Source organism: Papilio xuthus, unplaced genomic scaffold (assembly GCF_000836235.2).
Source record: "Papilio xuthus unplaced genomic scaffold, Pxut_1.1 DF825017.1, whole genome shotgun sequence".
NCBI lineage: Eukaryota > Metazoa > Arthropoda > Insecta > Lepidoptera > Papilionidae > Papilio > Papilio xuthus.
The window spans coordinates 4,669,757-4,695,527 of NW_013533632.1; the positions used below are offsets into that span (position 1 = coordinate 4,669,757).

The 25,771-nt window shown below is 32.7% G+C and overlaps 1 protein-coding gene across 3 annotated transcripts in view; it reads right to left on the reverse strand.

Annotated features, from left to right (window-relative positions):
* Positions 1-25,771, reverse strand: part of Bmap-A (apterous A) — a 55,512-nt gene that overhangs the window by 11,880 nt on the left and 17,861 nt on the right. For all 3 annotated transcript variants that reach the window (XM_013323935.1, XM_013323934.1, XM_013323933.1), the window contains exons 3-4: positions 7,651-7,824; positions 7,266-7,522 (exon numbers count right to left, since the gene is read on the reverse strand). In XM_013323935.1, the coding sequence (XP_013179389.1) occupies positions 7,266-7,522; positions 7,651-7,824 (431 nt within the window). The remainder of the gene's footprint in view (positions 1-7,265; positions 7,523-7,650; positions 7,825-25,771) is intronic.

Sequence of the window (25,771 nt, forward strand, 5' to 3'; positions counted from 1 at the left end):
TGAGATTTATTATATGTAATATTATTTCCATATGAATACCGCAATAAGCGATGATTTTTTTTCTTTTATTTTCATATTAAAAGTATGTCTTGCGAAATAAATACAAATTTTAAAGTGAGACATAAAAATTTGAATAATGATTAATTTTGTTACTCCAGCTACAGCTACAAGATGTTTTGTGCCGGCTCAGTTTGTTTGTTAAACATGTGACTTGCGACATTAAAATATGTTTATTTCTTTAACATCATAATGTCATTGACCAACTGAGAAGTTCGTTAATTTATAATCTGTCAGTAAATATTAATCTGAACGAATTATTTACTATCACCAAGTAAAACAATACAAGTGTATAAAGGTGTTTATTTACTACAAATTGTTATTTATAATTTACTGACATTTACAAAATATTTTAGCAAGATCAAATTCTGAGAAAATAAACAATTAATTTGCAAATAAATAAACAAAACTTATAACGTAATTTAATAATCCTAAAACGAACATATTATAATTAAATAAATAAATAAAATAAGAAACTTAACACATTAAACAAAATAACAATTGAATAACACGAAACATTTTAAAATCGGAAGGCTTTGGGAACATGTTTTCAGACTTTTAATAGAGAAGTTACCATTGTATACAAAACGTTGTTATTCTAAATTTGAGAGAGGCTCGAGTAATAAATAAGGCTTCAATATAAAGCTATTGGGTCGGTGTGCCACTGATACAGATGTCTCGGCCGAGATAGCGGCGCTTACAAAACGAACTTACATGGATATCACATTAGCCGACTGACGTGTAGTGAAACCATGCGCCGAGGGGATATTATAATCATTTTAAATTTACTCCTCATTAATAAATGATAAAAATCAATTTAATTATTCTCTCATTCATATATTCGTCATATAACGGTTACGAAACTAAGATTAATTACTTTCATTAACTCTATAAGATTTTTTTTAAGGGCTCATGTAAGTTGAAGTTAAATAATGTATTATAAAGTAATGTTATTTAACTTAAAATGCTGATGTATTCTTAGTTATTAACATTTTATTTTTCAATCTCCTTGCATGGGCATGCGACTATAACCAAATCATTTTAATATAGTTTTACTATTTTATTTATTAAAGTCTTAAAGGTCTGGTTAATGTCCAAAAAATAAATATAAAACTCTTCCTCAATCATAAATTTGGGCTGAATAAATATACAAAAAGTCGTTCTGTAATTTAATAACAATAACAATATCAGAACCTATTAAAATAATTTAATTAATTTAAACTAAGTGGTGGAATAACAATAAAAATTATCGTTTAAGAAGTAAACCAAGTTGAGTTGTAAACTTTCGTGACTACGTAATCTACTATCAGTATGTATAAAAAGATACAAAAATGTCAGAGGAAAAACTTAAAAGTATCCAAACGGCTTTTTGTTTCAGTAAAAATAAAAAGGTGAAACTTTTTTAAGGCAACTACCGTCGGAGAAGGAGCGCGCGGTCACCCTATCTGTATGATCGTCGGACGCTACTCGACACATCCGATGCCGAAAACGATATTAAAAAAAACACAGGCATACATTTTGGCAGGGAATAAATCACGGTGCTGTAGATGCGGCTATATTAAATTTATGGCGGTCCCTAACTCTGGTTGATAGAAAACTACTAAAACAAAAGGTAAAAAAGTTAACGTAAAAGGTGACACCACGTGACCCGGGGAGCAGATGGGACAACTTCATTACGGCATATAATTTACTTCGCTCCTGTTACCGAAGTAGGAAGCGTTTTTTTATCCGCCCGTTTGTGGGTAATTTATGGACACACCGCTCCAAAAGTTAGGGCGAGCTGACAGTGTCTTGCCGATGTCGAAGCGAGTATGTAATTATAATTATGTGTACGAATTAAGTTCAGTGCACTGCGAAATAATTGCGCCGCGGGAATGTTTTTAAGTTTCATTGCGAATGTTTTTCGAATAACGAGTTATGAAACGTTATATTTGTTATATACTTGATTGGGGACATTTTTTTATCCTACTTTAATTGTAAAATTCGTTTATAAAAAAAAAAGTTATAGACACATAAATATTATTGTGTGAATGTCATTCTAAAAACGTGTAAATAATATGAAGTGCATTAGCTTTTAATCATGAAGCCTTTTTATGTTATACTGTTAAATAAAAATAACATGGATAAAGTTTCCTTTTAATAAAGCTTTACTGAATATTATTTAAATTGTACTCGAACAATACTAGTTCGGAGTAAAAGTGCTTATTGCAATTCTTTGAATTTCACCATTTTTAATATATTTTACTTAAAAATCTATTTGTGTTTAAATGGTTTTTAAAACCCTATTAGGTACTTGTTATTGTAACATTTTCACAGAAATTGATAAGAATTTATAAATAACGAAAAAAAAACTTCTAAATTGTAAACCAAAGTAGAACGATTTCTAGACAAGTATATGAGGTGCATGTCAGCGTTTATGCCCCATTAACTCAGCGCCCGAAACGATTGCCTCGCAACATATGGCATCCATTCTATCTAAACTTCGTTCTCATGTTATTTAACTTCATGATTATGTTGAAAATACAGTTTAAAAACCGAATATAATATATATTGGATATGAAAATGTTTTTTTTTATATTACATCGTCACGTATTTATGTATGTTGTGTAAATAATAATTATTATCTCCATTTCTTTGCTTTTTATGTTCCGAAGTTAGAAAGATTTAAAAACTAAAATAAAAATTATTTTCGTTTTGACAGTATCTATGACTTGAACATTAACGCGCATTTGGCAACTTCTCGTCCACTCAGCACGGGCAGCGGTACCGCCTATGCCTGCCACGTGGTTGCCGTAACAAAAGTGCGTTAATCTTACCATTGTACCAGCCTAATTCTGATACTTAAATACAAAATTGAAGTATGTAAGTAAAAAATACATTAAGTTGACATCACGTTATGGTACGTGATGTCCCTATTTTTAAGTAAACATCGTTGCGTCCTTATTCACGTGCGATCGTAGTTATATTGTTGACATCAGAATAACCTCCCACGATCTGATAGCGAGCTTATTCTTCGCCTTACAGTGCTTTGGTGCTGGGAACTTAATACCGTTGTAATAAGATAACAATATCTAAAAGGTTGTTGTAAGGTTAGGAGATCTAAGCGGAAACAAACGGATAGATTTCTTTAGAATTATCCGGAATAAAAATTAAAAAGTTAATTTAATCTCAATTTATTTTTTATTTATAAATTTATCATACACTGCAAAAGAGACTTATCGAATAATTATATCTAGTTTTAAGATCTTTTCTGTTTCAATTCACGTAGGTATGTTAGATAATATATAACCAACCGACATATACTTTTGTAAACATTTAAAATTTACAAATGTATTGTAATGTATTCAATATATGTACATTTGCAACAAATTACGAGTACCAGGCAGACTCCTCGAGGCGTGGGCCGCGGATCCCACAGTCTGCCATTCGCGGCGTTACGCAAACCGACGTTCCCTTGTAATTGATTATGGCGGTCCAAAATTGGCAGCTAAAAAAGTAACCCGATCCGCGAAAATGGCCATAGCAAAAACTTACCACACAGCTCACCAAACCGGGCGCCGGAACGACAGTACTACGATGACCCGTCGGTCCCCGGCAAAATGTCGCGCCATAACCGTCAGACATCATTCTACACTACCTTATAATGATTTCACACGAGGGCAGAACAGTATTTTATGAAAGCCTTGTGCCCTTCAGGTAATTTTAGGATGTCTTATCTACGTAGGTGCTAATAATTTACGTATAAAAATCGATAACATTTTAATTAAGTATACAGACAAAACATATTCGTAGTCACGAGCTTTAAACCGTAAGTTTCTGTACATTTTCTTTTGAAAGATTTACATTGTGAACTGAAATATACTTTAATTATCTTCAAAAGAGACCTATCCTTTACTCTCATGTAGCAATAAAAAACCGAATCCCGCCCTCGTCCGGTAACAGATTTATGATGTTATATAAACTGAGAATCGTTCTTCATATTTCAGCTTCGTATTACATGGGGTGACGCGCCCCATTCCGACTTTAAATCACCGGGTTCAATAAACACATGAACAATGTATCTATCTATACCTACATAACTTCTTTCTCATCAAAATATACATAAGTATACAGTTTGTGTTAAATTAAATATTTTAATACCGCAAATTTTCCGATATAAATTAGATGACAAAATATTTCTTGTAGGAAGAAAACACAAGTAATATTGAATATCTACTAGGCCCGAGGGTGTATTATTATAAATGGGTACCATAATCACGAGATACTTGCAAACTCTAAAAAGGCTTATGTTACAGATTTGAGATATTATTACCCATTGTTATCAATGTTAACGTCAAAACATTAACAACTAAAGACAACATAATATAATATAATAGAAGGTACGATGAAGACTTTGAACAAAGTATATTATATACATTGTGTTTAACGTGAACTTATTACTTACTAGCTATCGCCCACGACTCTCTCCGCGCGGAATTAAAAGGAAACTTAATTATGCCTATGTATTCTACTAGGCTATATTCTACAGTTATGTCAAATTTCAGCAAGAACCTTGCAGCCGTTATGAAGATACCTTCTAACAAACGTCTATTCAAATAATCGCAAACGTGACATAATCTTACCTAACTTTACCTAAACGTATAATTATGTAATTTGTGTTCAAATACCACAAACACTTTTACCATTATCAGTTATCATGAAAACGCAAAGAATAATACGTATTTTGCTTACTTACTATACTGTGATTTACGAGACAATAGATGGTCATTTCATCATTGGTAGCAGACATAAATTGAGAAAACAAAATGTGACTTTCAGAAAAACATGACCGAATAAATTACAAGACTGATTTTACAAACGAATAATTTCCGACTCAATAGAATAGAATTAAACTTTTATTTTATCATATTTACCTATCGCGTATAAGGAAATAATTTTAAAATGAAAGCTTCCAATGTATAATAGTATTATAAACAAGTCAGTTAATATCTTCGCAAGTGTTGCTTTGAGCTCGAACGCGCCGTCGGGCCGCGTTACCTCAATATTTTTATAATCTTTCGCTGCGTTTATTAACACTTCTGACACACTCTTGTCAAGTTCATCAAACGAAATTTAGTTATTTTCGTAACTAAATTCACATTAAACAAATTCTATTCGTAACTTTCATTTTCATAGGTATGTTCTACCGAAAACAAAAACGTAAAACCGCTAAAACAAATCATTTAGACCAGTAAACAAACTATAATCCGTATATTATTCTGGTCAATAAATATTGAATAAAGTATGAAAACCCAATAATTGATATTTTGAGTAACCGAGCTACACGGCTCTGAGCCGAAATCGGATAAATACGTGTAAAATTTCCGATTTAATGGAAATTATTCCAATAAACGAAACATTGGAAACAGGAATTCAAAAGAGGAATTCATTTAAATTATTTTCACTTTTCAAATATTGCATTATTTTTATAAAATCCGATACTATTGGAAAATAAATCACTCCGTTAAAAATGAACTAACGAATTGTTTTTTGAATTATAAATCTTTGCATCTCGATGTTCGAAGAGTGTTGTTGAAGCACCGGACCGAACATCGGTTCATTGAAATGTGGCTAGTATGATGAACTTTGGATTACGTCCGACACACGCGCGGTTTTGCGAACACGTGAGAAACCAGTTTGTGCTATTTTAGATGAGATACAGGGATTGTATTTGCCCAACTGACAGAAGAGTAATCTATGAACGAACGTCATAACCACTTTTAACCTAAACTAGCTGTCGCTCGCGACTCCGTCCGCGTGGAGATAAAAAAACTTAATTAGTGTAGCCTATGTGTTCTTTTAGACTATGTTCTATAGGTTATCAAATTTAATCGAGATCCGTTCAGCCGTTCTAAAGATATCTTCAAACACCCATCCATCCACATCACATCCATCTAAACATTCGCATTTATAATATTAATAAGTTACATAAACAGCAGCTCTTCAAGGCATAAATTCGAAAAAAATGAATAAATAGTACCCTATGTCAGTCTCCTGACTCTAAACTACCTCCTCACTAATTTTCAGCCATATCGGTAAAGCCGTTCTTGAGTTATAAATAGTGTAACTAATATCTTGAGCGATATTTAATCGTTAGGTGTCTGATGATTCTGATTCTTCCCTGATATGTATTAAGTCAGTGTTTTTTTTATTAATTAGTAAATGCCATGCTATGGTAACGCAATAAAAGTTGAATGAATAATTTATTTCTTACAGCCTCATAATAATACGAAAGTATTGATTTAATTCCGCATTCAGTGACGCATCGTTTAGTGTATTGAGCCGTTTGGTTCCGATTGAAATAACATAATAATTGATACAAGAAGTGTAATCAATTGAACGTGAAATGTAAACAGTAATCACTGATAAGTCGTTTGAGAACCAGTTCAATTGTGCATATGTTTTGTTCCACACTTACACGTATTGTTACAACAGTTCTGTAAGGAGACAAAAAATGCATCTAGATAAGATTGTTACCTCTGTTATGATTTCTGTCTGTTAAAGTACTTTGTTTGATTCATTTTGTAGCATATAATATGCGCTAATAATTTGAATGGATAGAATAATAATTTTAACAAGTTTGTGAAAGTAGATTCTATGTACAAAGTCGAACATTTTTAATATCGATTTATATCGGTTATAGTTAAATTCATATAAACTATTATGCTTTTACTATATGTGATTTATTCATTAAAAGCATTCAAGTAAGTTCTTATTTTAAAATTGAGATGGAATTCTTGTGAAGGTACGAGGCACGCAGAGTCGACCGCGCGACTGCTGCCGCCCAGATAAACGGACTGGTTTCGATATCTTGTAAAAGGCAAAAAGTTGTTTTTATTTTATAAAACGAACATACGGGAAGTCACCGCTGATAATCAAGTGAGGTAAATGCAGTTTTGACTTTTATGTGTTAACAAAATTGTAAACGTTTTGTCGGCAAAGCGACCCTAATGTATGATTAATATTAATTTGCGGTTATACAAAATGGCGGGAGATACCCTTCACACTGGCAATTTTTTAATCATTCACGACCACTTTATATCTTGGTGTTACTGATTTACTGGAATTTTTTTAGGTTCAGTAAAACAGTTCAATCATAAGAACAATAAAATATAAGAAAATATAATTTCGCGCGTGCGCAAAATTTCAAAACACTTCAGTTAACTCACCGAGATTAGCTGTCATTATGTCCTGATCTTTCGGCTTCTTTTTTCTCGGACGCCCTTTCTGTCGAGGCGGAGGCGCTGCCGCCCCGTTAAAGAAGGGCCCTTTAGGAACATCAGGTTCGACCGGCGCGAATTCAGGTGATGGATAAGGCGGGTAATGTGAGCCCGGTGGTGGCCCCGCGTAAGGTCCTGGACACATTTGAGGAGGACCGGGGACTGCCATGTGAGGCCCGTAGTCCGGCATAGTTTCGTAATGTAACCTAAAAAGAAAAAAATATCTCAATTCTATCTTTGATTGTTTTAGTTGGTATATACTAGAAACAAGAGTATTTTTGTCAGGACATGTATAAATAAAATAATAAGCCTGTTATTGTCATTTGGAACTCACCTGCAATACACTGCAGACTCTCTAATACCGAATGTGTCCCCTTTAGTAAGAGGCGTGCTGCAAAGTGCACAGGAGAAGCAATGCACGTGGAACACGAGGTCACGGGCGCGCATCACCAGCTCTGAAGCTGAGATCGGTGTGTTGCATCGAGCACACCGCTTAGATCCATATAACCTATAACAAAATAACATAACATAAGAACAAAATAAGGCTTAAGAAAAACTTAAGTAACTTAACCATGGCTAACGATTCAATAAACCGCGTGTAAAGCAGTTGGTTGTAGAAAACAAACAGTAGTAAAGCATCAAAATAAATAGTCAACTTACGCTAAAAGAGGTATCTTAAGAATAACAAACTACTGAATACACAATAATAATATGTTTTCTGCAAGTCTATTTTTAAGTAGGAAATTAAATAATAACAAATGTTATCGAACAAAGTTATTAAAATTTATAGACTGACAAAGACACTTTGTCATTATATAATTACACAAATCAAAATCGAGAGCAAACAAACTGGTCTGGTTATGTTTTCAATGTCAATGACCGATACCTACCTACTAATGAATGTAAAGTAACATGACGAGTGTCATAGTAATTTATGCAAGACTTTGTCACAAGGCTGTTTTATTCATAACAACTTCTAAACAAGTACTTAGTAAGTTAGAATCTTAAAGAAAAATTCTTGGTCCAGAAGACCGCAACGCAATATTGATGTTATAAAGAGAAAAAATACTCATATTTTGTATGAATTTTTAAAAACTCTCACCATTAGAATGCTACTTTGTGTGAGAAAATATTAACTGTCCAATAGTGAGAAGTCAGACAGCTAGTTGTACATAAAACGATAAAAGCTCATCAAAATATGTGAAACAAACATTTTAATGCTCCTAAATGAACAAGTTCATTAGAATAATGAGATTAATTATTCGAATATAATGATCGAAAATATCACATTCATAGTAGACTGGATATAACACAAACATAACTGATATACTATAAGTAAAGTTCTGATTATGTGCTTTTATTATATAAAATGAATCTAGTTGCAGAATTTGAGATTAATATTTTTGAAAGTTTTTATCTTGAACTAATTTCATCTGAAAATATGTTACATTAGAAAAACTGTAAGCAATGTTTATAAAGTTGTTTTAAGTTGTTTTTCGGTCAAGATATCTATATTTATAAAAGAAAGTCGTGTTAGTTACACTATTTATAACTCAAGAACGGCTTTACCGATATGGTTGAAAATTGGTGAGGAGGTAGCTTAGAGCCAGGAGACGGACATAGGATACTATTGATTCTTTTTTTCGAATTTATGCCTTGAAGAGCTGCTTTTTATTTCACTTATCTATATAATAAGTTTGTTTTTTTAATTATCCACGCGGACGGATTCGCTGGCTACAGCAAGTAGATTTATTGAAATTGGAAATTGGCATTAAAACAGCGCCAAAAACATATGTCACAATCTAATAGAGGTGACATAAAAATACTCGAATCGATATTAGATGAATCTTTTATACATTTGTGGACTCTAAGCAATTTAACTTAAATAATTAAAACCGGTAAAGGGTCGAGATTGTAGATAGTAAGTTGGACTCCCGAATGAGACATCCCCGTGTGGTCCCACTTCCACGACTCTCGCATATCGCGATTGAACTTCACTAAGTTATTTTCTAAAACACCAACATAACCACTTTAGTGATATTTCTTCACCCTCGCTATGTCTTTAAATTAAACCATATTGTCTATTTTTAAATGAGACAACACAACGTATGCTTTTTATAGAGTAAGAAGTGCTGAATTTGTATTTTAAATATAAATAAAAGGTGTTATAAAATATGTACCTACAATCCTTACGCTCAAAATGATACTTATTATCGATAAAAGCCTCTACAAATGGATTTATTAATTATCTGGTAGTAATTAACAATTATAAATCTAACCAGTTATTATTAGGAGCTAATACTACAATAACATAATGTAAGTAGAAGCCAAGAAAAATATATATGCATTTACATTATGAACAATTACGTACTCGAGTCACGTGAATGCTCGCTGTCACCCGCCTCCATGTCAAATTGCAGTGAGATAAGGATCTTAATCCGTAGTTATAAAGGTAAATATGGCATGAAACGAATATCATTTGTTATGAGTTATGTACAGTCGAAGATTTTTATTCCATACCCACTTCTTTGAAATGTCATTTAACGCTCATAATGTATTTAGGTCGAAAACATCTTATATCAACTTACATGCGTGATAAAATACAACTTTACAATATTCGATCCTAAGTGGGAAGCCAATTTAATAATTTGACTGTACAAATTTAGTACAATCATCGGGTTAAAAGAGAGTGGCTGAGTACTCATTGCAAAGTATGAAATCGATTAAAATATTTTAAGCATAACGTTAATAAGAACTTTAATATGCGCCAAAAAATACTGGCCACCGTTATAAGAAGGTCGTAAAAATAAATAGTCTCATTATGTAAATGTAACGTGGCTATTCTTCTCACGTTTGCAGTTCAGAAACGCCTAAGGAATATCCGAAAACACGCTTTCATATTAAATGCTACAGATTATAATTAATGAATTATTAAAGATGGACCACCCTGCAGGTAAAAAATCAAATGAACATATGATTTAATACAATATTACGATGAATATATCTACAACACTCTCAATGTTTACTTCAGGTCGTTTGATCTTCAGAAATTATCGTCAGGGCCTTTATCTTTTAATTTTTAAAAACCAAGTAAGTCAAAAAGCATGATCTTCACCCAAAAAACAATTATCAGATAACAAGATGTTCAAATAAAATATTGATTACAATAGTCCTTCGAGTTCACTTGACAAAAGCGATATCCATGTAATGTAATATTATTAAATTAATGAAGTGCGAAAATTTAACTTTTTACTAGAAAGGAAATATGTCAATAGTTATAATGTTTCGTTCTATCATTTATTTTAATCGCGCATCGAATTTCAAAAGAATGACCGATCACGAATGACAGGTGCGTTAGTTTCTCCTTGTTTCTAAAAATTAATGGATTGTAATTAGCATAATATTAAACGGGGTCCCCCCACCCACCCCTGACCATCTACCGCCCCTGACCTGGCTAGGTAAGGTTAAAATGAAGCCATCGAAGTATTGTAGCAGTCGTGGGCTTCAGTCACGAGTAGAGATGTAATCACCGGCCACACAGTCTGGACCGCCTTTGTAACTGACCTAGGCATTCCTATGTGTTTCACTTACTACTAAATATCACTTTTTTGTCGATTAACAGATCAATTTACACATTAACCATTTGATTAAAGCATAAAACAGTTTAGTAAATGAATGATAAATTTACTTTAAGTATGAATATTAACATTAAAGTTGGAAAAATATTTGAATGTTGTATTCCGTATTCATTTAATACTTAAGTTTTTCTTTGATCGTAAATTGAACTCTTACTTAATGGTTAATATTCAAAATTGCGATATATTTTATGTAAAAAAACAATAAAATGAAGTAATAAATTAAAATACGTTTAACTCTGATACGTAGACGTAAAAATAAAGTGTATAAAAACGAACATGCAGGTATTCAATTTATTATTACACCAAGTAAAGGAGACACAAACAAAAAACTTAAATATACTTAAGTTCATGGCGACAATTGCAGTAACAGAGAGATAAGAAACGAACGACGAAGACTCCAGTAACATTCAAGTTTCACCGAATTTATTTATTCCTCTTGTTTTCTTTGATTAAATTCGTCAATGCAGTTCTTGTTTCTTCGCATTCGATAAACTACATTATACGACTTCATAAATAAAACGCAACTGAAGTTAAAATATACCTTTGCCTGCATTTATTTGCAATCGTACCGCGGTTCTTGCGAGCACATTTATGTTATTGAAAATGTTGTGACTTTTATTATAGGAATATATTTTCTGGTTCGACTGAAGTCGTAATCTGACTGTTCAATTAATCATTATTGTAAAACCAAAAGTTGGTAAACAGTGACCAAAATTTACTGTATTGGAATTTAGAGACTAGAAATGTAATGTAAATTTTAACTTTGTTGTTGAGTGTTGTTCTTCCTAATCTGCAACAATTCTAGTGCGTAACCATGTTCCGCCAGAAACAAAGCCTCAAACACAAATCCGGTAAAAGCCAAATCACAGCTCAGCTTATAAGGCATGCATGGCAAAAATCTTAAATAAAATAACAAACGACCATTGCAAATTTCGAATAGTAACCTTCGATCCGGTCAACATGTTAGGCTAACGAGGATCGAATTAAAAAATTCGGTGTCTCAACCTGCAGCCCTTTATCGGTTCGACGCCGCAGTGACGTCACGCACGTTTCACGCAAGAAACAAGGCGATTCGTCACACCAAAGTCAACAATGGACCGCGGCAAGCTTTATTTGTTAATAATGTGACACGCCAAACGAATATAACACGCCAATTCACCGACGATAATGGCGGTAAGCAATATCGCGGCCGACATTTCTGCTCACACTGGAATGCGCTCGGAAAACAAATCTTTATAACATGTGTATAACCCTCCGGTCAGGAGTCATGTTGGTCGAAACTTTTGCTGATTTTAAACAAATCCTGCAAGATTTTATTACCGGTCGTACAATATTGTTATAAAATTTATGAACTGTTATTAAAACCAAAAACCTACTAACCCCAAACGCATAAGATCGTTTTCGCCCTAATAGTAAATTAACTCAAATATAAAAATATCCTGCACACGTATTTTATAATACGATTAAAATGTTTTAATAGTGATGATATGATGTATTCGTTGAAAAATGTAGAGCAGATCTCTCCCACGGCTCTCGAACGTGTCAGTGCAATATTCACTTATCAATTAGCACACACAATGAATGACAAACACTCTAATTACTACACTACGTAAGATGCGAAGATGGTTGACCTCGCATATCTCAGTTCCTCCCAGTTTACCTAACAGCTCTTAGTTTACCTAGGCGATAAGCTTCATGGCTTGGAGTCAATTTTTGTTGAATTTTTGACCCCATTTTGATTTAAGAAGTTTGCTTCATGGATCAGGTTTATACTTAATTTTATGTTTCACTTTAACTGGTTTAAAAATTGATTTACTAAGCATAAATGTTAATCAGTCTACCTACCTTGAGTTAAAGCTTTTATACTATTTTTAGTAACTTTAATTAAGTTAAGATAATTTTTAATATTTATGTATTCAATATTTTAAATAGTATCCCATGTGTTTTTCTAGGCTATGTTCTATATTTATGCCTATAAATTTCAGTGAAATTCATGGAGCCGTTCTGGGTATAACCTAGTTACAAAGAAACATCCATCCTACTAAATATTTGCATTTATAATATTAGTAAGAGAGTCTTGTTGTTGTTATTTGACATTTGTGAGTTAATTTAGCTCACGCTTTAACAATTTCATAAGTACAGTAGCTGGTTAAAACGCAGGAGCTATGAACCATGTCACGAATTATTTAGCCTCTCCCGTTATCTTGGCTTAGTCTTTTGTTAGCTGTTGTTACTAATGTTGTAATCGCCAGATTAAACCTCATGAAACATTAAACAGATTAAAAACTTAAACTATGTAAGTATCTAAATGTTAACGAGTAAATTTGATGTTTTTTCTCGACTCTAGCATACGAATTAAAATTAAATGGGATTACATTTTTCTTATCAAACTAAACTTTATACTTACTACAAAAATCCAACAGAATAAACAGTTATTGAATATGTTAGAATGCAAATAAAAGTGTACAGTTTTAAACAGAGAAACTTTTTTTTTACGCGCCATGATGAGTACAAATGTTCGCCGGCGCGCTGTGCCGAGATTGATAGGGCGTCAACGATAGATAGACGCAGTTGCCATTAATTAACACCGCACGTTTGAGCTTCGCCCCAAGACGTCACAGTGTCGCATGCCAATCGACCGAAACCCCACCCGTCCCCTACCATGTGTACCAAGAGACACTTTATTATTGTAGTTTTTTTTTTGTTTTAAATTCCTCCGGTTCAATATTATTATTATCCAGTAACATGTATAATACCAATGAATAATTTTCTAGATTTCTTAGTAGTAGACTTAATGTTATTGTAACCTTTGTTAATACCCGTTCGACTAGTTTTTATATTAAGAAATACAGACATATGTATGTCACAATGATACTTATATTTTTAACCGTACCAAAACAAAATAAAACACCATAAAAAATACTTAAAACTTAAAACATAATTGTTTTAAGTATTACCTGTATAGAATGCAGCCAATGACAATAGTAGGGGAAAATGTGAACTGATATATTCTTAGCGCAATAATAATAGAGGCCAGGCCACATAACTAAACTGGAATGAATTGATGGCACGTAGTTTCACCTGAAGCGATCATTGTTGATGTGAACTATTTGTGTTTAAAGCACTGCCTAATTATATCTAAGTAGCTTAAGCCTGAGACTTCGTCCACTTGAAGGATATTTAAATAATAGTATCAATCTTATCTCCGCTTTTTTCTAAGATAATGAAAGATGTATTGTAGACAGAGATGTTAAATTTCAAACGCTTCTTAAATTAGAAAAAATGTTTTAATTTATAAGGTAACGAGTAATTGAAATGATGAAAGATGGCGTAGTTTCTTCGTCATGTATCGTGGGTAGTCTCGACCAGGCACGTTGTCTCACCACCCACTGGAGATTGTATAGCCAAAGTGGCTACAACATTGAGAATTATGTTTCATTGTGGGGCTTAATTTACTTCAAATAAAAAAGGTAAGCGCTCACGAATCTCTGTTGGTGTAGATAGAACGATATAACTATATAATTTTTTATACACTAAAGATACATATAATTTTATTATTTATTAAAATATTAGTAGCTTTTTTTGTAAATTTAATAAAATATTTATTTTGCCATTCCAACTAAGCTATGCTTGTGCTAGGATATGGTTCACCACAATAGTCGAATGTCGGGATTCGAACCGCCGGCCTCGTGATCGGAAATCCGTACCCTATACCATTAGGCTATTGACGCTATATCATAAAAAGAAAAACATTTAAAAGTGTACTTAATAATTAACTAAAAAAATATACTATTAATGGGAGTCCCCTTGCCTAGGTTTTCACTTAAATAACTAAATATATACATTAAGTAAAGTTGATTATGTCAAATCGCGTTACACGATTTTACATCTTTTGCGTCTGACAAACATCCAGATATGCATACAAATTGTATATAAATGAAATAAATGTTGTGTAATTGCCGTTTTACCTCAACACGTTCGTAGATATGAATCAGTCGCCCACTTCTAACCAAATTGTTGCTGAGGAAGAGATTGACCTTGATCTCGCTAAATTCACATCTTACCAGAAAATATGCACTGCTTCTTTAACTTTTCATATTACTACAATTGTTATTAACATGTTGATTTAACTGTGTTTCCACTGTCGAAATACTTGTGCAAAAATATATTATCATTCCGCTATTTTTTTTATGATGTTTAAAACAATATATTTTAAAACAATAGTTTCGGTATCTTAATGGAATTTTACGTTTGACTATGACATAATAGAAACATCGAAATATGTATAAAAAATTATTTATTTCAAAAGTAAGGCAAGTCTTCTTTATCTCAACTTTATAACTTAACATTAACTTTAAAGTGTCCTAATCAACGATGTTTCAGTAAACAGCATTTAGACAAAATTAACATACAACAGGACTCACTATGTTTACAATTATAGGCGAAATAAGACATCGGACCAGGAAATACTTATTAACGGAAGCGACATGATTTTCTCATACCTTACACGATGTGTTTTAATTGTTAAGCGACACAGTTTCGAAGTTGTTATGAACGTTAATAACATCGCAACTTCCTGTTATCAAAGTACAAATGATCCAAAAAGCAGAGGAAATACGAATACGAAATGCAAATAGACAAATTTGGAACTAAGGCGTCAAGTATATGACTATTTATTTCCGATTGTGTACTTCAATTTCTATAATATTGTAAATAGATTGTTTCCTATGAGTCTTCTTTTTAACAATGTGCTAACTGTTTCAAATTGCCGTTATATTTTTGCGAATTCTATAGAACATAAATGCAACGGTTAAATTAACCATAAATGTTTATAGGTTGCATTAATAAGTAAACACTATACTAGTTCCTTCAAGTGTAACTTCGCTTCGTAATTGTTGATTTAACGGCAGCTTTTTTGCGCTCTTTGGTATCAATTGTTTTTAACCGACGCTAATGGTCCGATAAATCAACATCGCATAACATTTAACACGACCGGTAAAACTTATAAAACATACCAGTATATTGTACAGAGTTATAAGTGCTGTAGTTGTACAACAAATAACCTCACTTCTTTGAACAGGTATTAAGTAATTTGTGAAACTTATATTATTTTATTATCTTTGTATGAGAAAGAGTACAAAAATATATCAATAAAGGTAAATGAAAAGTTTTTCAATGACTATCGCAATTCTTATAGTAGTTAATTTATTAAATACGTCAATTTAAAATTACTTGGATAAGTAAAAATGGTTGCAGACGGCCGTAAGACTTGTTTGTAATAAAGTAAGCCAGTAAACATTAAATTGGTAATCAATCTTAATATCAAAAAAAATATTATTCTTCGTCGACAAAAAATCGAAAGTTTCCACAGTCTCAATCAAAACAGTATAATCTACGTATAAATACTTAAGTTTATGTTTATTGCGTCTTATTGGAGCTCGAAGTAAATATATTAAAATCGAGTGTCATTTATGAGTGTTAATTGAAACCAACGGGAGGAATTTACAGTTTGACTTACTCAAGAAGTTGTTAGAGTTCTTTTGATATGTGTTTAAAACGTTCTAATTGTGTAAATTGTTTTGGTTCACTCGTACACTTTATTTTTAGTTGACTCTGAAAGCGAAAATCGAGAAAGTAGAGAGCAATTAAGTTTAATTTTCAGAGTGTAGAGTCCGATGCAGCGTTATCTGCGAATGACCCGTTCAAACGGTGCAACACCATAAGACCACAACTGCACAGAGCATCTTTAGTCAGTCAACTCGATAATTTGTCGATACCATTCTTACTAATTAGTCATCGTACACTATAAAATAATTTCTAAAATAAATAGCTACTAAACTCTATGTCTAATGAACCAACTCTGTGTATTCCGATCTACTTTTGACGGTTTGACCACAAAGAAGCCGGCAATGGTAATAAACTAAGAGGAATTAAAAACTGATGTAAAACGATGGGATATGTCATTCGAATTTTACAATAGCCATCAATTTTATCTAAATGCATTTTTATATGTTTGATTCCTACCGTTTTACATTTTTATTACAGTGTCGTCTCGATAATATCGAAACGCTCTGATGTAAAAATATTTTATTACAGAATATATAAAGTACTAATAAAATATTTAGTAATGCCAGAGTTTAAACAAAAAAAAATATGATACTGTGTAAACACCGTCTCTTTCAATAAATTGTTTAACAAGAATTATTCCTGTGTAAAATAGGTAATGCAAAACGAGCTTGAAGTATTTTATATTATTTGTTTTCGTTGGAACATGTTTTATTTAAATTAATTTTATAAACCACACTGCGGAATATTTGTTCTTTTGATTAATGTTAAATCATATATGAACACTTTTAAAAGAGGCAAATGTTATACGTAGTACTTTGTCGTGTTTAAGTTTACCCGTAACGCCCACAACCGCTCGGAAGTGGTAACTTGTAAAGATTAAAAATAGAGTAAGTCCGGAGCCGAGCCGCGTATCGTATTACTAAATTCGTAACAAATTGCGATATCAACCCGCGAGGGGTTCCACGCAGCGGGTGGGCGCGCGCTGTGTTTGCAAATATACACCCGGCAGGAGCCCATGGCCTAGAGAGCCGGGGCACGGCGCGGTAACAATGGACCTCGCTAACCGGGACCATACAATGGTAGCCAGCGTGACGCCGCCGTGGTCCCGCGAGTTGTCGTTTCGACTCCGATTCACACGTGAAATGGGAAACACATCTATGGGAATTCAGTACCAGAATCTACCTCCCTACATATTTTGTTAACGCGCATTACTTATTCATAAACGCCACGCCGCGGTCTCCCGCCGCTCTTCTTATCACTAAATCTACGTATACATCGACTAGGTAATTTTATATTTTTATAAAATTTCCTTTTCACTCATTAAACAGAAGAAATTTTAGCTTTAGTGGCGTCTTAAATTCATATCGCATATACTGTTTTCTTTACAAGTATGTTTATTTTTTTCTTAACGTATTTTTTACTTGAAATTGTTAATACTGCATTTCCAGTTATTAGGTCATGTTATGTTACTTTTGTTGGCCACAGCGCCATGCAATAGGAAATTCGATCAGAACTAGAAAAACGACCTTGTCGGAGAACAACATAACGTAAAGTAATTGTTGTTCCCAAATACTCTAGGATTGTGGTAAAGCCCGCACACCTCTGCATCTTGTCAGCCTTTCTTGATTCCTTTATCTCCGAGTCTTTTATGATGACGATTTATACGAAGTCAATATCATAGTACAGAGAAGTGTCTAAAGAATCATTATTATTGTTGAAATAAATTAGTTGCCTCGTTTTAATGTTTTATAAAATTGTATTCTCGGTACTCTTCAATAACAATAACTAGTACTTACTATTACAATGTAGTGTTACAAAGTACGAGACATCAATAAAACACAATATTTTCTCTTAATAAAATGTCACGTTTAAAAACTCATTCATAAACACTCTGTCTGTTTTAAACAATAGTACATATTTACATACATCACTCCAACAATTACAATACACCAAATAACAATAACAAAACAACAACAGCACTCGTTCGGCGCGACTTCAACTTATCTTTGACGTCACGCTTGCATAACTACTCCAAATCTCTAAAAAAAAACGTTAATAAAATCACTCATTTCATTTGTTTACATATATGCAGTCAAGAGCTTTCTACCCTTTTAAAAGTCTTTGACCAACTGCTACATTCATTGTATAAAAAACTGTACCATACCTACGGGATTATCGACTCTTGTTCGTTGCAATAAGGCCGTATGGAAACAAATCTGAAATAGTAGTGATGCGCACACACGTTGCACGCTACGATGAATCTGATAGTTCCACAAACGTATAGGGTATTTATGGTTTGTGAGGCGGTAAATCGCATTATTTTGCTAGTCGAATGCATTGTCGCGACTTTAACTTTGCAACAATGCACTTGAAAGTGAATTAAATAACACATTTTTATGGAGCCAGAAAAATTCTCCCAATCTTAATATAAACAAGAGAAAAATAAATTTCGATTGGCATAAAGATAATGCTTTTATCGGGCATGTCTTTTTATATTCAGGTATATATGTATGTCCATTGTATTATAGCTACCAGTTGCCAAAACAACTTTTAAGAAAAAAGCGAAAACATTCTGCACTAAAGTAAAAATTTCGGGGATTTTCCTCTATAAAATTCCGTTCATTGGCTTATATTAACTGAATGATATTACACGTATATGATGTTGTCTACGATAACGTTCAAATGACACTAATAATAATAAGTCTGGAATATTTCGACACGAAAAAATTGTGAAACGTGAAGACCCGCAACAGCGGGGAACAACAAAGCAGAGACGTCAATTGCACAATGGATCCAACCACACAATATAATTGTCATCATTCATTTGTCAACAAATCCCCACAGCACACAACGGTCCGCTTGTTGATATTTATAACCCTTATTACATTGACTGAGAGCTTGTTCTCCGAAATCGCAACAAAAAAAGTTTTGCTTCCGCTAAACACATCTGCTTACTAAATAGGTCAAATGTTTTGTAAACACAAACTTTTGGTGGTTAACGTACATATTTTTTATATAATGCATTTTTACCGTAGTGGTATACAAATTAATTTAATTATAATAAAATTCAGACTGCAATAATTATCAACTAATTATATGTTACATTGTGTAAAATGAAACTGCGCATCGTAGAAATATAATCATGCTTTCTAAGATAAATAAGAATGTCAGAGAAGATATCACGTGCGACGTACTTTGGTAAAGATGTAAACATTGATATGCACAACCAATATTCCAATGTATCACAGCATTGTAATACGTGCTACGAGTTCGAAAGTTTATCTTTTAATGACTAACTTAACTAATTACGTACTCGCCGTTACCAGTTTTAAAGCAGTTATTTTTTATTACATTATAAGTAATCAGAATAAAATAAATGTTAAAACGACCTTTATTACATAATATTACGTCAAAGTTCAAGCAATTGGTTTAGAATTATGTATAAATGTGGTTAAATTATGAATGTGTATCGCTAATATACCTATTTAAATATTTATTTGATTTTAACATCGTCTTATCTATAATAACGTTATAGAGAGTTGATTGTTTATGTTAGATAAATATAACATTTAACGCAGCAATAAAAATCATAAATCTAATGTTTTTCATTTTTATGTCTACTTGTCCGAACAGGTTACCAACATACTGAATAAAAATTAGTAGGCAATTGAAATATTTAATTTTTGTTATAATTAGATATGAGAAGATTCTCATATATAATTATAACAAAAATTATATACGCCCCACAAATTTACATGAGTTTAAATTCGTAGCGTTCTACATTTCTTACTAAGATTAATCCAAAAGAAATTTAAATTTACATTTATATTTCCATTAACTATCTATACGCGTAAAAATGTACCGCCCACTTGTAGATAACTAATATCAATACGTCAACGTTTAGATTTACCCTAGTAGTCGTTGTGTCGACGAATTGCAACCCTGTGTAACTGCGCGGTAAAGCGAAACGACGCATAAAATCAAGATATCTACAAAGCATACATTTTAATAAACAGGTTATAATTAACTCGATTAACAATCGGTTATATAAATGAAGTGAAACGAAAAAAATAAAGGCGTCGAAGCCTTGACAATTGGAAGTTTTGACGTCACTATTGTCAATCAATAACTTACAGCGGACGTTGAGATAATAGGTAGTTTCTGGGCGATATCAAAACGTACTAGGCCCGCCTGACCCGGACGCGGTATCGATAACTCCGTCTGCTCAACGCGTGACAACACTGTTTATGTTTATAGTTAGACTCGTGCGCGGTTCCGGGCCAATAGCGAGTGCTCGGAATATCCTCCTATGCTATTTTGCTTTACAAACGCTTTTCACTTTACACAACTGAAGTAAGCGATACCACAAATACATATAGAAATTTTACTGTTACTTTATAACTTGCCGATGTTATTCTTGTTTTTTGAAACTGCAATTGCCTGTTGTAAGCGGTCGCTTGGACATTTTCGGGGAATTCAGGCGGCCGCTTGTTCAATTGCCATCTAATAATGTAAAAAAATCTACATTTTAATTAGCAAAAAATTATTTTACTTCTCATCTTATTCCTAAAAATTGTCTAAGAATAATGCGGTGTTCTTTAGGCTTATCTAATTAGCGAAAACCGACCGATGTACCGTGCGAAGGCTCATAAACAGTTATAAAAAATCGCATGAGACAAAGTGGTGCTAAATAGCGGAATTAGAATATATTTTGGTCGGTGGTCATCGCCCCAGCGGTTCAGTGAGAACTAAGAGACAATGAACGGGCGGTCCCACATACGATAATGATCATTCTTATGAATGAACTTGTTTTGCCGACGGACGCGATCGCGGTGTAGATAACGCTTAGGCAATGAATTATAAATGATGAATATATCCAGGCCAGCGTCCAAGACCTCCAGTGATCGTTGACTATCGATAAATCCTAGTTCTTAATTATATTATGTATGTTAATAGATATAAAATACGTACCTTTAAATCTGACAATTTCATATCATCTATCATATAGCTTGCATTGTAAGCTTTTACCATATCATATCAAGGAGTGTGATGACATATTTGTATAACCCTCTCGAATTATATTAAGCGAAAGATTTTTTTTTCTCTTATTTACTTGATTATTTATTAATTTAGGAAGTGTCCCCGACCTAAGACATTTTTAGCCAGCCACCTGCCTAATTAGTTAGGTAACTAATTTATTATTATGCTAACTAATTTCTTTTATAAAGCTTATAGTGATTGCTATCGCCGATTATAATAAATAGTAATCCTATTTTACATCTATCAAATTAGAATGTCAGCTATATTAGAATATCATCCTAATTCATATTAACACTCGATTTCTCTTTTTTATTTTATCAAACAATGTTAATCTTACTAATGGTATAAATTCAAATTTTTAGATGGATGATGATATCAGTCAGAAGCTATCTCCAGAATGGCTGTATGGATCTTTCTGAAATTCGGCAAAGTTGTAAAATTTAAATTAGAACAAATAGGCTAGTATTTTTTTTTAATTCTGCGCAAATGGAGTCGCCGGCGATAGTTAGTTTTAATATATTTACTTAGCTTTATCAAAGACCAAACTGTTATCGCAGTTCAAGTTGATTTTACTTAGACGTTGATTCGAGATTATTTTATTAGAATACGTATATAAATGGTACAAAGTTAACACGAGTACAATCACGCGTTCATAGAGTGCATATGTACTTCTTTATATCGTAATAAAGTATATATTTGTCTAGCGATACGCAACTATGTAACCGGGATCACTCAATGTCTAACAATCTATTAATTATATAAACTACAATTATATACCCTTTTTAATTGCACCTCCTATTGTTACAATATTCTAAAAAAGTATGTTGCATCAGTATATATGTAAGTATACTTGCATAAGATACACCTAAACTTACTTTTAAGTCGCATATATAGGTAACAAATTAACACAACAGGCACTAACTGCTAACTGTTATACAACATTTCACAATATAGCTAAGAGAATTCTTTTGATAATATAAAGACAAAAATTGGTAAAATAAAAAATATTAATTAGCGATGTAAGCGCTATGCCTCGTGCGGGTGGTCACAATTTTTCTCTGGCCCTAATGGAATGACCTTACACTTGGCCAAAAAAAGGCTAATTAACGCTCGCGTGATCCCCTGGAGTTTGATCGTATAATCCGTCAGACTTTGCGCAGGCGCACGAGCCGTGACGTCACGCGAGCTTCCGACGGGAAAATAACTTTTGTTCGAATGCACCCAGTTCTCATAATACTCCATTCTAGACGAGTGATATTCAACTCTATGTAAAGGGCATAAGAAGGTTTTTTTCTCAACACAACTGCAAGAATAGATTTGCTTAATACTGATGATACGGTCTGATAGAGAAACTGATCTTGGAGTCTTAACATTAAAAGTTGTCTATCAGATTGATTACCCCCTAACATGGATGTATACAATTTATTATTTATGAGAATTAACCAGCATTTACTTCAATAGTAACAACGATCATTCATAGATGAACTTTTATGAGTTTTCACAATTATCAACGCTTTTTAGTTCATGGGATAACATTACCAATTTAGTAACATGGTAGTTACATATCGTATTCCCGTAATATTTGACTTTCCTGCACGTAAGGTTAATTATATAAATGACCAGCGCAATATATTAATAGTGTTGTTCAAACACGTGTGTAAATGCTTTCAATATTTATATTGTACTATTAATCACATTAATTATTATATCACAAAAGAGATTAATTAACGCATCTGCGTTCTCAGTTGCGGTTTCATTTAACAGTTGTCTATATTAAAATTTTACAAAAAAATATTAACTCTCTATATATATAAAATAAAGTCGTGTTAGTTACACTATTTATAAATCAAGAACGGCTTTACCGATATGGCTGAAAATTGGTGACATGAGATAGTGTTTATTTACTTCTTTTTCGAATTTATGCCTTGAAGAGCTGCTTTTTATTTAACTTATATATATATTGTTTTTTTTATATATCTACGCGGACGGAGTCGCAGGCGACAGCAAGTAGATAAATAAAAATACTCAGTTGTACGCGGTGACATCTAAGTTCATTCCCATACTAAGACGACTAAATTCCATCAAAAAAATAAATATGAATCTTGATGTGATCAGATAAAACGCTGCGGGGATGGCAATAAAAGATGCTGTGCACGTAATTAACATTTTATACTATAAGTATACGTAATAGTTGACGTCTTTACACAATCAATATCAGCTTACAAATTTAGCTTCAGAAAAAACACTTATAAATATGTATATAGCAACCTCTAAATATTATGAAAGTGTGTGACCCGAGCATTCAATTGTTATTTTGATTTTAAACTACTGAATTAGTTAAAAAATTATGTCTTAAAGTACGAAAAGTGCGGATGATTCAAAAGCCACTCGTGTTTACACAGACACTTCGATTCATACACTAACTGTATAGTGTCCTTGTCTAATTCTACCACTGACCTCTATAAATAGTTTGGCTATAGGACGTGGTGTTTTGTGCCTTTCGGATTTACGCCATTTAGGTGCTGTTAGTAGCGATTTGTAGCGTTGCGTATCACTTAATATCAGCAGTTTAAATCGAAACTATCAATTTATAGAGATCAGAGATTTCTATAATTATAGTCGCAACACTAATCCAGCCCGATGTGATTGGCGCTATTAAGAAAAAAGGACAGTATTAAAATTAAAAAACAGTGCATCACAATTAATTTACAAAATCGAGAACAGACAATTCTGCCCGTAGTATTGTTTGAATCTTAAGCCATCACATGACGGAAATGCTCGACGAGATTCGCGCGTTACGCTACTCACGAATTAATTCGCATTTACAATTTCAATTCTTTACGAATTGTGTCATGATGTGCAAGACAGTTGAGAAACGCACAGTTCATTTCTCACCTTTTAAATGCTGGCTTCCGCATTGCGTTCGGGGGCAGAATACAACACCCGTATAACAATAATACCGTCGAAAATATAGCATTTCGCATACATTCAGCGGCACAATGACGGGTATAAACAATGCCCAGCTTGACGCCGCGCCGACTTTGGTTTGTTCCAATTGTGACCACTAGTTCGATCCTTTCACCCGACATAAAAACACAACTTTGTTTCCCTTATGTTTTTTTTCTAACTTTTTTTGTAGTTTCTAATTGTTTACTAAATCTACAAGATACAGTATGAGTAAATCAATCTACAATAATCATATCTTACATGTCAAACTTTTTTAGAAAACAGATGTCTACTATATTTTCAGATAAAATAATTAAATGCATTAAAAATTATGTTGGATTATAATAATAACAAAAATATTCTAGTTTTGCTACAATAAAAGCAGTCACGGTATGAATATTTTTTACTTTCAATAATAATTCATTCTGTTTTTGTTTAAGTTAAAAAGAAACAAAAAATATGAAAAAAAATAATTCTCTAAAAACTTAATACATATTAAAGTTTGTATTGTTTTGCATTATAAAGGAAAATTATTACTGTTAAAACGTCTACCACTATTTCATTTAGTTGATAATTTTAGTAGGTATATTTTTGTTAAATCTAAAAAATAAAAATCATACTATTAACAAATTAATTCACGCCCGTAACCTAAAGGGGTAGGTAGAGACTGCGGACCACCATTTGGCCCGGTACTGACACAGCTTTCTTGCTCCTATAATACATTTATACATCTAGGCATAAATTATCGTTTTGGGTGAGCTAAATACAGCCTGTACTAATATTATAATAATTTTTTAATTCAATAGTATTTCTAGAGCTAAAAGGAATAAAACTTTTATAACAAAGGCCTTCGTAATTCTCACAAACGTGAAGAAAAATTTGATGTTATAGGTCGCTTAACGCTCTTATTCTAGTTTAAAATAATAAATTAAATTATTATAAAACTAGAAATTCTCTAAAAAATAATTTAACGGATATTTAATTTGTGGTTAATTTTGTGAGAGAGAAAATGATATTGTGAGAGCAAAAATTAGAGTATGTGTAAAGAATTGTATGAAGAGAGTTGATTATTGTCCAGTACTAAAGCTATCAAAAGCACCGATGCCTTGGCTCCAAGCTGCCATAAACCTACTCTAATATACGCGTATTCGCTGCGTTGAAGACTTTTATGAGCAATTTAACAAGTGTCTCGAAGCCAGGGCCGTATTTGATTTATGTCCACATAACGAACGTTTACGATGTACGTTTATTGTTTCTTGTATT